We start from the raw sequence: 14,949 nt of genomic DNA, 5'->3' as shown, positions 1-14,949 counted from the left end.
AAAGTCTTCAACCTGCAAATCCAAGTGAAGTGTGGACCGCACATGGAATTGTGCGGCCGCCTATCCTCCCGAAGGGCATTTTTTCAGTGAATTTTGGGCCACTATAAATAGATGAGAATTACTTTTTAGGTCATGTTTGGTAGTTTTTTTAGCTGTTGCCATTGTAGTTTACCACTTTTGGTAATTTGTGACATTTTTGGGTTAAAAACTCATTAGTTTATTATTTTAATTTGCTATTATGGTTTTAATTAGTGTTTCTTCTTTATTTTCTTCTATATCTATTATGAGTAGCTAGATGTTTTCTAGGATTGTGACCCAACCCTAGAGTGTAAACCTTATGGGTAATTAATTTAATACTTATTTTTGATTGGGTATTTGTTATTTAGCTTTGTTCATGCTTTAGTTTTAGAATAAATGGTTGCAAACATTGATTCATGCCTTTTTTACTTGATCTTTACTTGAGAAAGAGGGACCTAGTCTAGAAAAACTTGGCTAACAAGAAATTGGGCTAGTTAAGGTTTTGACTAGCCTAATTAAAGGGTTTGAATTAGAAATAGGAAAAACCCGACTTGAGTTCATATCAACTATTTGGATTGATACCTATTTGGGCTTGAGAAAGCCAAATTAGATAAAATCACTCTATGAAGGAGAGGTATTGAGTGGGTAACTTAGAGTTGAGAGCTATAATACACCCTGCTCACTAAAATAAGTGTTAACATAATTAACCCATTAGGATAACACTTAGGCGAAGGTTGAATCCCTAGGCCTTTTACCTATTTGAAAACAACCAAAAATAATGAATCAATCTGTAGTTTCATTTCTCTAGTTAATCACTGTTAGTAGATTGTAGAAGTAATTTGCAATACTATCTTGTTTGGAAGCGTATTTAAGCTATTTCTTCTACACTCATCAAGTGTACACTCTAACACTCACATTTAGCTCCCTGAGTAAATCGACCCTGGCTCATAGTTCGGTACTGTACTTCCAACGACCTATTCCACACATTGTTGAGTGTGGATTCAGAGTGGATCACCACCTGGGATGAGATCCACAACGTCGATTGTGTTGAGGTCGGGGTAGATGATGAAGACCTCATTGCGCTAACCCGACGACTCACCTTAGTTAATCCAAACACGGGAGGGAACGCAGGGACAATGCAAGGAGAGACCCTCCAGTACAGTGACCAAACAGAGACCGGCCTTAGCCTTATATCAGGGCACCCATCCCCAACTTCCACCGCGAAGATAGGCCCTCTAGGTCGAGATCAGATATCCACAGAAACGATCGCGGTATGCCCCCTAATATATACTCATAACTTTTTTGTGTCACCTACAGAGGTGGTTTACGCACTTGAGAAGCTCGAAACAAAGGTGAAGTAGCCACCAAAGATGAGGTCCGACTCAAGCACCAAGAAGTCTGACACCTTCTATGAGTTCCACCAAAACCGTGGACACAAAACGCAAAACTGCCACGCTCTAATATTAGAGGTGGATAACCTGCTGCAACAGGGACACCTCAAAGAGTTACTCCGGGACAAAGATAGGAACATATTAACAAGAGGTCGAGAACGCCTAGGCCTACCAAAGCCATCTTCTCCTGCTCGCACCATCAACATGATTATTGGTGGCACTGACGATGCATCTATCAACAACATCAACTTCACCGCCATTCACAAACTCAAGAGATCAATCACCCACGAACAGTATGACGGCCTCAAAGAAAGCATCATCTTCGATGAGTCAGATGCCGACGGTTTGACTTTCTCTCAAAATGATGCACTTGTCATTACTTCACAAATTCTTGATACTTATGTTAGGAGAATTATGGTGGATGATGGAAGTATAGAATGCATCATCCATCCTCAAGTCCTCGTACAGATGCGACTTGAGGATAAGATAGTGTCGTGCTGCATCACACTAACCGACTTTAACAATGTAGTTGAACGAACTTCGAGAGAGATCACACTCCCCGTCCTCGCCGGTGGGGTGGCGCTAGAGACCATATTCCACACCATGTATCAGGACACAACATACAACACCATCGTAGGTCGATCATGGATACACCCTATGAAGGCAATCCTCTCTAGCTTATACCAAGTAATCAAATTCCCAACCCATTGAGGAATATTCAGCGTACGAGGGAAGCAACGCACACCCCAATAATGTTATCGGATTACCTTGGACAGTACGACAACCCAACAAAGGAATGAAAAATAAAAAGAAGCATATCAATCAGCATGGTCGAGGTCCATGCAGATCGAAGCCAGGGACATCATTAAGGACGAAGAAATGGTCGAAACTGCAGGATCGACCATATAGAACCTCGATCCCCTCCATCTAGATCACAACGACCACAACAAAAAGGCCTACATCGGCTGCAAACTCCAAGACCTAGGTAAATTTAGTCAATTCTTAATAGCTAACGCAGATTTGTTTGCCTTTAGCCATACATATATGCTCGGCATCCCCAAAAGGATAGCCACTCACAAGCTAAATGTCGACCCCTACTACACCCTAGTAAGGCATGTCTGATTAAAGTTCAACCCTACCATCAATGAGGCCGTCCACGAGAAAGTAGAGAAACTGTTGGCCAATGGCTCTATAGGGAGTCGAAGGGCCCTAAGTAGTTTGCCAATATGGTAATGGTCAAAAAGAAGAACAGGAAGTGGAGGATGTGTGTAGATTTCACCGATCTGAACAAAGCCTGCCTAAAGAATTCATTCCCATTACCACGCATCGACCAGCTCATTGATGCGACAACAGGCACAATGCTATATTTTTTGGACGCTTACTCATGCTACAATCAGATACTCATGGAAAAATAAGACCAAGATAAAACCACATTCATCACTCAAAGGGGAACATACTGCTACGCAGTCATGCCATTCAGGTTGAAGAAAGCGTTAGCCTCCTATCAAAGGCTGGTCACAAGGATGTTCAAAACCAGATTGGCAAAACTATGCAAGTATACATTGACGATATGTTGGTAAAATCCGCGAGGGTCGAGGATCACATCAATAATTAAAAGGAAGCATTTGAAATATTATGGACGCATGGGATGAAACTGAACCTCGAGAAATGAGTATTTAGTGTAACTTCAGGTAAGTTTTTAGGCTTCCTGGTATCACAGCATGGAATCGAAGTCAATCCAAACAAAATTAAGGCTATCAATGGGATATCGAAACATCTAACCATTAAGAAGCAAGTCCAAAGACTAACAGGTCGAATCGCCGCCCTGTCCAAATTTATCTCGAGGTCATCCAACAGGTGCCACGGGTTTTCAACGTACTCAAAAAGGATAACGACCTCAAATGGAAGCCTGAATGTGTACAAGCACTGAAGGAACTCAAGGAATACCTATCATCACCACCCTTACTCTTAAAGTTCAAACCCGAGGAATGTCTTCTTGTCTACCTTGCTATTTCAGAAGTAGTGATAAGTGCATTCCTAGTTCGAGAAGAGAAAGGTACACAATATCCAATTAATTACATTAGTAAAACACTTAACGATGCTGAGACTAGGTATCCTCACCCTAAAAAGCTAGCCTTAGACCTTGTCATAGCTTCAAGAAACCTTAGGTCATACTTCTAGTGCAACCCAATATTGGTCGTCACCATGTTTCCATAAAGAAGCATATTGCACAAACCCGAGTTGTCAGGGAGGTTGTCCAAGTGGGCGATCGGATTAAGTGAGCACGACATCACTTATCAACCTTGCAAAATGATAAAATCACAAGTGTTCGCCGACTTTAAAGTGAACTTCAGTGCCAAGGTAATACCCGAGGCTGAGGAGGAAGTCTGGTCACGCCCAACTATGCCTTATAAAAAGGATTAAGCGGTCGCTGCAAATATAATCCGATTCAAGTCCTGAGTCGAATCCCACAGGGAACAAACCTATTTACTACAACTTTCAACAATGCTAATGATAAGCTCAGATAATTTTCAGATGCAAGATTTTTAATGGATAATGAGTAGAATTTATTTAACTAAGGAAAAATGACAATAAAACTAGCAATAATCAAGAATAAAGTTGAATTCAATGGTAAAAGTATCTAGGCCTATTGATTTTCCCAATTGCCGGATTAATTCCTGACACGTTAGTTATAATTTCGCCGTAACACAATATAAGGATAATAAGTTCTGGGCTACCATAATTATCTCTCGATCAATTACGATAATTTACTAGAAGCATTCTCTCGAACTACTCTAGTTAACAATTTATACAACTCAGAAATATCCCACCAAAGCTTCGTTATCTCTAACCCCACTTTTAAATTCAAGTAATTAATCTCTTAACTTACCCGAAAGTGATTTTGTTCAACAACAATCTAACCCAGTGTTCTTTCTCAAGCAACACAAGGTAACTAGACACGATTAATCAATGGCCCTTTCAATTAATCATAGGAAAACACATGGATGAACAATTATAGAGTAAAAACAGCTCAATTATATCAAAACATAATGAAGACTTCATCCAACAATTGGTTCCATCAACCCTATATGACGGGTTTAGCTACTCATACTACTAAACAATATTACAATGTAAAAAGTCATAACCAACAATGAAATTAAGAAGAAGAAGAAGATGAAAAACTCATAGAAGATTCTCCGTCTTGTTCCTTGTGTGTTCTTGCCTCTCAAAATATTGTGTCCCTCCAAAATTTATTTTTTTGATGTAATTATATCACTTAGGGTTGCTAAACGGCGAAATTCTCCAATCCCACTTCGGCTAGGGAAAGCGGATCCGCGTCTGCCTTCGTGCTAGACGCGGACTTTGATGCGGATCCGCGTCTGCCTTCGTGCTAGACGCGAACTTTGACGCGGATCCAGCTTTTGAAATTCTTCCATTTCATGAAGTGCTCCATGCCTTTTCTTTGCTTCGCTGTTTTTTGCCTTAACTTTTCTCCTTTTTCGCGTCCGACTTCGTGCCACGCACGAGAATAGACGAGCTCCCAATCCTTTAATTTCTTCTTTTTGTGTCGAATTGTCATCTTTTGATCATCTATCATCCAAACTTGTTCCTATACATAATACACACATAATGATTATATTTCACTTCAAAAACCATGTAATATTTCGCGACTCACACAAGAATTTATATGCAAATATACTCAAAAATATGTACTTTTCCTCATTTATCACCACCCCACACTTAGACTCTTGCTCGTCCTCGAGCAACTTAAAATTAAGCGCATAGGCAAGAAATACCTTTCAAAATATACTCAAGTATCACACCAATGACAACGGTTTATATCAATGCTTAGAACCCAGGATATGCACTCTTCATACATTTCTCAAGTTCTAAACTCATCCTAAGAGTATTTAAAATATTTGGGTGACTCTTCTAATATCCTAGCCTCAAAAATTGACTCCACTACATTTGTCTTTGTGACTCGCTTCTTGTGTAAACTAAAGATACGAGTTCCTTACCAATCTGCTGTAAAGCATGTGCCCTCGCCATCAAAACAATGAGAGTAATCAGTCCGCACACTCAAATATGAATTCAAGCATAATTTAAGGACTCACAGAATGAAAGAATTCACTCACTCTCATAAAAAACTCATATGTCCCCAGCTCGTACCATAGGCTTGCCCGTAATGTAAGTCTCTACTAATTTAACCTCGCAAAATCTAGGATCAATTAGGTCTTCATGGGTTGTAATGTAGGCTATGGGACGGGTAGGATAGATATGGTTAGTAGTGACTAACCCTCCTAAGCACTTTTAATACAATACACATTAACCTTTAAGCACATCCCCTATATGATCACTCAACATATTGCTACGAAACTGTAAATAACATAGACCATTGACTTTAAGCACATCTACATAAGCACTAGCACATATCAAAGTGAGTTGGAGTTTTTTTTTAAATCAATCTTTTCAACAACCTCCATAAATTAGTATTTCCAGCTAGTGGCTTTCTCAATATACACATGCACCTTTTGGACGTTCCATGGTTCCACTAAAAAAACTACCCAATCTCTTTTCCTTAACTTCTGGCGACTTAAGTGCTTTCGGAGGTAAAGGTTCAACAAGATTTAATTAAGAACAATGGGATTCATCTTGTACTGTGGGTACCAAAAAAAAAGGCTTACATGCTCAAATGGGCTAACAAAGGATAAATTTTATCACTGGTAGGCAGATAGACTAAAGGATCAACCAAAGAAACGCCTATATCATTTCCTAAATACACAAGACTTAATTATTTGCTTCGACACACACACGGGGCAAGTTCTAGACTAACAATGAATGGCATAGAGTACAACCAAAATCTCACCTCCCATAATGCACATGACTTACTCAGGACGGCTCAGACCCGACTCTCAAGTTAAAGCAACTAGCACAGTTATAATATAATCCAAACACTAGGAAGTAACAAAAGGAGTCAATAGAAGAGCCTAGGCATCAAAAGAAACACATATACTCTCAAGGCATATAGTCACAAGAATAAAGAAGAAAGTACTCAGTGCAAATGCTCCAGCTCTAAGCCCCAACATAAAATATATCAAAAAGCATAGATACTCAAGTTCTTCCCATTCCATTATCAGTAAAAAAATAAAAAAACAAAAATAAATAAAAAAAGTCTTTTTGCATTTTTCTTTAGACTTTAAACCCTCAAGAAAACTGTCTAGGTGATACCATCATCGGGCAAAGTCCACAAATTATTTTACATGGTTTGATAAAGAAAAACTACCTACGACTACCCTATTCAAGATAATGGCATCCTCGGAAAAGAATCGTGGTTTTAAAAAAACCCGGGATTACGCCAACAAAAAGGTGACTACAATTATACAATTACAATGGCCTTCAGTATGATCATGACAAAATGTAGCACTAGCAATTAAACACATGCCACATCAAATTCTGACACCCTTACCCCACACTTAAGAGGGTGCGCTGTCCCCAGTGCACAGTATCACAAAAGGAAACAATAAATAATCAATAGTAGAGTGGGTGTCAGAAACTCCCTCATCATATCTCAGGCTGCAGGTGGGGACCGGTAACACCCTCGGTCCGCAATGTTGATGGATCCTCCAATGTGACACCAGATGTGTCAACAACTACTATCATCTCACCCTCCCTAGTTGGGACAACCTCCCCAATAGCCACCTCTCGAACCTCAGTAGTTGTGCCATCAGTAGCACTCAAAGCAGACAATTTTGCATCCACCGACTCCTCAAATTTGTCTGGATTCCAATGCATCATACCTTTCTCTGTCCACGAACAACCTAAAGCAACAGATTGAACTGCTCTCGCATACACTGATCTCTAGTCTCGTGTGCGGCTAGCAAAGCACGGTCTCGTGTCTCTAACTCTGTTCGCAACTACTGAAGTGCGCCCTCCATATTAGTGATGCGCTCACCATTGACCTTTTTCTTTATAGTTGTTTCTGATGGGACCTAAACAGAGCAAATATCACGGACTTTCGACTCAGTGCTTCCACGAATCTCATCATCATTCTCAGTCAATTTGTGTTTGGAAAAGCAACGCGGTCAAAGTGTGCACAAAGTATAGTGTCAATTACATGTTCTTTCTGGTCTTTGCCATTTGAATTCGTATGATCGCTCCAATATTCACCGAAATATCTGTCATTAGGGCATATACGGAGAATACTCGCTCCCAATAACCATAGACTTGTGCGTTGCTGGCATGAATCTGTTGCAGACCCAAGTCAACCATATTTGAGCCTCTCTGTTCATGTACGTCTTTGACAACCCATCAGTTGCTTGCCACTGAGCTGGTCCAGATCCCCAAAACAGCACCTCAAGTATGTGGTTCACATTCGGTCTTTATTCTCCTACAGTACTCTAAGTCGGACTGTGCAGGTATGCGGTAGTACTTATTTATTGCTGAGGCAGAGATATCAACTTGAGTCCCACAAACCCAAACAATGTCAGTGCCCTTGTCAGGGTCCCAGTTTGCATACAATTCACACACAAGAGTCAAATTTGCTACGCCTTTCGGTCCTTGAGCAAAGCGTGTCCACCCATTCTGCTCTATGACCGCAAAATATCTGGAGAACTTGACTTGGTAGCCTCAAAATTCAATGATCTTTCAAACAGTATCGGATTGATTTGCTTAGTATTTATATGCTTCCATTGTTCCACGCACTTTCACTCACGAACTTCGTTTCCCATATGTTAGTAGCACTTGGAACACTCGGCTCCCCTTCACTGTCGGGACACTAAATCGCTGCCTCCTCCTCTTTAGCTGAGTCATCTTCAGATTCAGACTCGACAACCCTTGTCGCCTTGCCTTTTCCCTTTACCTCAGCTACTTTTTGTTCTTGGTCGGTGATGGTTTTGAAGCCCCCTCTCTAATTTGTAGTGGAACCTCTCTTGGCCTTTGCTGGAACCTCTCTAATTTGTATTGGAACCTTTCTTGGCCTTTGCTGGAACCTCTCTAATCTGTACTAGAACCTCTATGGAACCTCTCTAATTTGTACTGGAACCTCTCTTGGCAAAGATGGTCGTACTTGACATGCCCTTTGCTGTATTTATGCAGGCACCTCATTGCTTAGATAGGTGGCCTCAGGGTCCATCTCGGAAGTTCCAGTCTTTACCTTATTATGCCTAGCCTTTGTTTGTGCCTCTATGTTACCCTTCTGTGCTACATTCTTGTCAATCGGTGATTTCTTTGGGGGTGACTTACCACTACCACCAGCTCCATGGCTTCTAGTTGGTATTTTCAAGACGGCCATATCACCTGCAAAAGATACAAAACACATATTAGTATAATGTGTAACATTAAGTCATAGTGGTATACATCGCACCCCATACTTAGCTCGAAAGTGTAAATGTGCAACCAGGGTACAAGTGCCTACTACAACTTAATGATAGTGATTTAAGGTTACTTAGCATCATTTAAAATCAAATGGGTAGGCTGACGCACACGTCGCACGCTAGTCGTGCCGAAGTTGGCCACGGGTTGACATTTTTTCTAAAATGAATGCAATTTAAGTGCAAGACGGTGTTATTTATTGCACTAGGACTATTAGTTTAGATCAATTTTCTGTGGTGTTAAATATATTTCCATTGAAATTCTCATGTTTGAACTCTTTTGTGACGCAGGTGAATGCCTAGAAGCTCTTTGACAACTAGTGAACTCTTTGAAGGACTCTCAGATCTCGAGAAAGCATTCTGGACATTGAACCGGGCTAACAAGAAGAGCAAATAGCTGAAATAAAATGAACAAATTGAAATTGAAATGGGTGACATAGATAACATCAACAAGAACAATAGGAATGATCTAGATGACCCAAACGTCAAAGTGGTAGCACCTCTTGTGCCGAAAGCTGCTCGTTATGATTGGGCACAACCAATTGCGGATAACCTGGCCACATAAATTGTGGTTCCTCAGATACAAGCGGAGATATTCCAGGTTACCAACAATATGTTGCACCTATTTCAGAATAAATGGTTGTTCTTCGGTCATACATCGAATACCCACAACAACATCTGAAGAACATTCTATCAATATGTGTCACTCAAAGACAGCCAAATGTGACCCCTGAGGCAATCAAATTATTACTGTTCCCATTCTCAGTGGATGTGGAGGATCAAACTTGGCTGAATTCACTCCCACTAAAATCCATTGCTACTTGGGAGGAACTAGTCAAGCAATTCTTGAACAAGTTTTATCCATCGAACAAAACTATGAGGCAGATTGATGAGATATTGGAATTCAGGCAGAAACCGACTGAGACTTTACAAGAAACATGGGAGAGATTTAAGGGTATGTTGGTGAAGTGTCCTCACCATGGCATTCCAGATCAGATACTGGGACAGAGATTCTATATGGGTTTGGCTGACAATCTGAAGGCCAATGTAGATGTTTCTGCCGTGGGTGCATTCTTGAGCAAAACTTTCACAGAGTGCAAGATTCTTCTTGACAAGATGTCTCAAAATTCAGGCTGGATGACGAGAGACACAACACTCACTCCAATAGTGCATTCTATTGCTCTTGACCCAAACAATACACGTGCAGAAAACATAGCCACTCTTATGACCCAAATGAGGTTGTTGACAAAGAAAATCGATGAGATGGGTACGAAATAGGTGCACATTGTGGATACCACACATGGAGGCTTGTTCACTCCTTGCATAAACCAGGGATTCAGAGAAGACATGAATTATATCAATAATTTTGGAGGTCAAAGGCAAGGTGGGCAGCAATGGGGACCAACAACAAACCAGCAGTACAAACCGAACCAGTCACAACACAACCCCAATCTAGGAGGAGCACGACCATAAGGCCAAGTCATGCCTTATCAAAGGCAACATGGCTATAATCACCAGCACCAGCAACAGTTGACCTGCCAACCACCTCATCAGCAGCAAGATAGTAACATGATCGAAATCAGGGGTATGCTGTAATAACTCATTGGGACAAATAGAAAGATGCAAGAGAGGTTAGCTGCACATGATTCAGCAATCAAAGGCATTAAAACTCAATTGGGATAGCTATCTATGGCCTTGAACAATCGCCTACAAGGAACATTGCCTGCAGATATAAACCTTAATCCAAAGGAGCAGAACCCGAATCAGCTCATGGCAGTGAGTCTCAGGAATGGGAGAGATTTAGACAAGGAGCAAGAAGTTGCTGAAGCCAGGAGAGAGACAACGCCACCTACTCCAGCTACTCCAGTTACATTAGAAATCGATGAGTCGTCAGAGCTCACCAAGGTTGTAATCGAGCAAGCACAAGTTGACAAGGGTAATGAGAAGAAAGGTGAACAACTCCCAGAACAGGTAGTAGAAAAAGATTCCAACAAAGAAAAGACACAAAGCAGTGGGCAAAGGTTGATTACTGCACCATTCCCTCAGAGGTTAGCAAAGCAAAAGAAAAATGATCAATACAGGAAATTCATAAAAATGCTCAGACAAATTCAATTGAATATTCCACTAATGGATGCTTTGAGGGAAATGCCAGGGTATGCAAAAATGATGAAGGACCTGATGTCGTAAAAATTTGACTTCCAGGACCTGTCCACTGTAACTCTGACGCAGACCTGTAGTGCGGTAGTGATAAGACCTATGGCTCAAAAGGTGTCTGATCCAGGTAGTTTCACTATCCATGCACCATTGGGAGTTATGCTTTTGCTAAAGCATTGTGTAACTTGGGAGCTAGTATAAACTTAATGCCCTTGGAAATATATACAAAATTGGGCATTGGCAGAGCTAGACCGACCTCAATGTTGTTGCAACTGGCTGATCGCACAGTGAAAAGACCGACCGAAATTCTTGATGATGTGCTTGTTCAAGTGGAGAAATTTGCATTCCCTGTAGACTTCGTCATTCTTGACTATCAAGTGGATGAAGAGATACCAATCATTCTGGGCAGGTCGTTTTTAGCCACTAGGAGAGCATTGATTGTGGAGACTAGGGAATTGAAAATGAGGTTGAACAATGAAGAAATCATATTCAATGTTCATCAATCTATGAGGAGACCCAGCGAATTTGCAAATTGCTCACTAGTGGAGGCCGTAGATGTGATACTACAAGAGGAGGATGAGACTATTAATGTTAGGGATCGGTTAGAAGCTTGCTTAATGAATATGGAAAATATGGATGGTGAGGAATTGGTAGAGTGTCATGGCTCTCGAAGGTCAAGGGTTCTGGAAAAGGGAGCCCGAGTTTGAGCCCCTACACTTAGAAGAAAGAACATCACCACCTGGGAAACAATCGATAGAGGAGCCACCATAGCTGGACCTAAAACCGCTTCCAGCGCATCTCAGGTATGCTTTCTTAGGGCCTAATTCTACTTTACCTATTATTATATTATTCGGTTTGCTAGTTGTGCAGGTGGAGCAACTCCTATAGGTGTTATAAGAATGTAAGACTACTATTGGTTGGACCATGGCAGACACGAAGGGTATCAACACAACTTTTTGTATGCACAAGATTCTCTTGGAGGAAGGGCACAAACCTTCCAGAGAACATCAACGAAGGTTGAACCCGAATATGAAAGAGGTGGTGAAGAAGGAAGTGATCAAATGGTTAGGTGCGGGTATCATCTTCCCAATCTCTGACAACAATTGGGTCAGTATTATCCAATGTGTACCGAAAAAGGGAGGAATGATGATAATACAGAATGAGAAGAACGAGCTAATCTCAACTCGTACAGTTACGGGGTGGCAGATTTGCATGGACTATCGGAAACAGAACACAGCCACCCGGAAGGACCATTTCCCCTTACCTTTTATTGACCAGATGTTGGACTGGTTAGCTGGGCGATCCCACTTCTGTTTCTTGGATGGATACTCGGGGTATAACCAAATCTCAATAGCCTCGGAAGGTAGAGAGAAAATGTCTTTCACTTGTCCTATGGCATCTTTGCCTTTCGGAGAATGCCCTTTGGACTTTGCAATGCACCAGCTACAGTCCAGCGGTACATGCTAGCCATTTTCACTGATATGATTGAGGATATTATGGAGGTGTTTATGGATGATTTCTCCATAGTGGGGGATTCATTTGCAGATTGTCTTCACAACCTAAGAAGTGTGCTCAAAATATGTGTGGAGACAAATCTGGTGCTGAATTGGGAGAAGTGCCATTTTATGGTACAAGAAGGAATAGTATTGGGGCATCGAGTACCCAAAAAAGGAATTGAAGTTGGCCAAGCCAAGGTTGATGTGATTGAGAAGATGCCGCCACCCACTTCGATAAAGGTAGTGAGAAGTTTTCTTGGGCACGCCGGGTTATATAAGCAGTTCATTAAGGTTTTTTCCAAGATTGCTAACCCCTTATGTAAGCTGCTTGAAGAAGATCAACCCTTTGTGTTTTATGATGATTGCATGTTGGCCTTTGAGGAGCTGAAAAAGAGATTGGTGACTGCACCCATCATTGTTGCACCCAACTAGGAGCAGCCATTCGAGCTCATGTGCAACGCCAGTGATTATGCTATAGGAACAGTCTTAGGGCAACGCAAATACCAGATGATGCACCCGATTTACTATGCAAGCAGGACGCTCAGTGGTGCACAACTTAATTACACTGTCACGAAAAAGGAAATGCTCATAGTAGTGTTTGCCTTCGACAAATTCAGGTTGTACTTAACTGGCTCAAAAGTTATTGTTTATACTGACCATGCAACAATTAGGTACTAGATAGCAAAGAAGGAGTCAAAGCCACGCTTGATTCATTAGATTTTTTTGCCACAAGAATTCGATCTAGAAATCTATAACAGAAATGGGACGGACAATCAAGTGGCAGACCACCTCTAGAGGTTGGAAGGAGCAGAAAAAAGAATGGAGGTTGAAGATATCACAGAGACATTCCCGGATGAACAGTTACTTGATGTGACAATGGAGGAGGCGCCATAGTATGTTGATATTGCTAATTACTTAGCAAGAGGTATTGTACCTTATGATCTATCCTCAATTTAAAAGAAAACGTTCTTCCGTGAATGTCGATCTTACTGTTGGGATGAACCTCTACTTTTTAAGATATGTGTTGATAACATGATCCGGAGGTGTATCCCCGAGAAAGATCAACCTTCTGTTTTGCAGGCTTGCCATGCTTCACCATATGGTGGACACTTTGGAGGAATCCGGATAGCAGCAAAAGTGTTGGAATTGGGATTGTATTGGCCTACCCTATTCAAGGATGCCCATGCTTGGGTCAAAAGTTGCGATTAATGCCAAAGGAGAGGCAACATATCTCGCCGTCATGAGATGTCGATGACCACAATTCAAGAGGTGGAGGTTTTTGACATGTGGGGGATAAACTTTATGGGGCCGTTCGTCATCTTGTATGGTAACAGATATATATTGGTGGCAGTGGACTATGTATTCAAGTGGGTTGAAGCAGTGGCTCTCCCAACCAATAATGCAAAATGGGTGACAAGTTTCCTAAAGAAAAACATCTTCAAAAATTTTGGCACCCCGAGAGCTATAATCAGTGATGGTGGAACCCATTTTTGCAATAGAGCGTTCACATGCCTGTTGGAAAAGTATGGAGTTCGCCACAAAGTAGCCTCACCGTACCACCCACAAACAAGCGGGCAAGTTGAAGTGTCCAATAGGGAAATTAAAAGTGTCCTTACAAAAATAGTGAATACAACAAGGACTGATTGGGCGAAGAAGCTGGATGATGCATTGTGGGCGTACCGCACAGCATTCAAAACTCCAACTGGTATGTCACAGTACAAGTTGGTATTTGTAAAGGCATGCCACCTTCCGGTAGAGCTCGAACATAAAGCACTTTGGGCATTGCGGCAGTTGAATTTGGATATGGAAACCGTAGGCTCCAGCAGAACACTGACAAAAATCTAACCCAGTGTTCTTTCTCAAGAAACACAAGGTAACTAGACACAATTAATCAAGGGCCCTATCAATTAATCACAGGAAAACACATGGTTGAACAATTACAGAGTAAAAACGGCTCAATTATATCAAAACGTAATCAATACTTCATCAACAATTGGTTCCATCAACCCTAGATGACGGGTTTAGCTACTCATACTACTAAATAAGATTACAATGCAAAAAGTCATAACAAACAATGGAATTAAGAAGAAGAAGATGAAAAACTCGTAGAGGATTCTCCATCTTGTTCCTTGTGTGTTCTTGCCTCTCAAAATATTTTGTCCCCCCAAAAGTCATTTTTTGATGTATTTATATCACTTAGGGTTGCTAAAGGGCGAAATTCTCCAATCCTACTTCGGCTAGGGAAAGCTAGAATCAACGTCTGTTTTCACGCAAGACGCGGACTTTGACGTGGATCCAGTTTTTGAAATTCTTCCATTTCACGAAGCGCTTCGTGACTTTGCTTCGCTTCGTTGTTTTATGCCTTAACTTTTCTCCTTTTTCTCTACCGACTTCGCGCCACGCACGAGAATAGACAAGCTCCCAATCCTTTAATTTCTTCTTTTTGTGTCGAATTGTCATCTTTTGATCATTTATCATCCAAATTCGTTCTTAAACATAAGACACACATAATGAGTATAT

The 14,949-nt window shown here is 41.1% G+C and overlaps 1 protein-coding gene and 1 non-coding gene across 2 annotated transcripts; one reads left to right on the top strand and one right to left on the bottom strand.

Annotated features, from left to right (window-relative positions):
- The first annotated feature begins 1,388 nt into the window (after window positions 1-1,388).
- On the top strand, window positions 1,389-2,120 carry LOC104224668 (uncharacterized). Its single transcript, XM_009776351.2, has one exon. It carries the CDS (start codon window positions 1,389-1,391, stop codon window positions 2,118-2,120), a length of 732 nt encoding a protein of 243 aa, XP_009774653.2.
- A 7,538-nt stretch (window positions 2,121-9,658) lies between these two features.
- Window positions 9,659-9,765, bottom strand: LOC138886690 (small nucleolar RNA R71). The gene has a single exon (XR_011405733.1). It is a non-coding gene; the product is annotated as a small nucleolar RNA R71 (small nucleolar RNA).
- Window positions 9,766-14,949: the final 5,184 nt, after the last annotated feature.

Source organism: Nicotiana sylvestris, chromosome 2, assembly GCF_000393655.2.
Source record: "Nicotiana sylvestris chromosome 2, ASM39365v2, whole genome shotgun sequence".
NCBI lineage: Eukaryota > Viridiplantae > Streptophyta > Magnoliopsida > Solanales > Solanaceae > Nicotiana > Nicotiana sylvestris.
Note: the sequence above shows the minus strand (reverse complement) of the source record. Positions and strands in the feature narration are given on the sequence as shown.

Excerpts from the sequence above, each read along its gene's own strand:
- LOC104224668 (XM_009776351.2), top strand. The coding sequence starts at position 1,389 with ATGAGGTCCGACTCAAGCACCAAGAAGTCTGACACCTTCTATGAGTTC.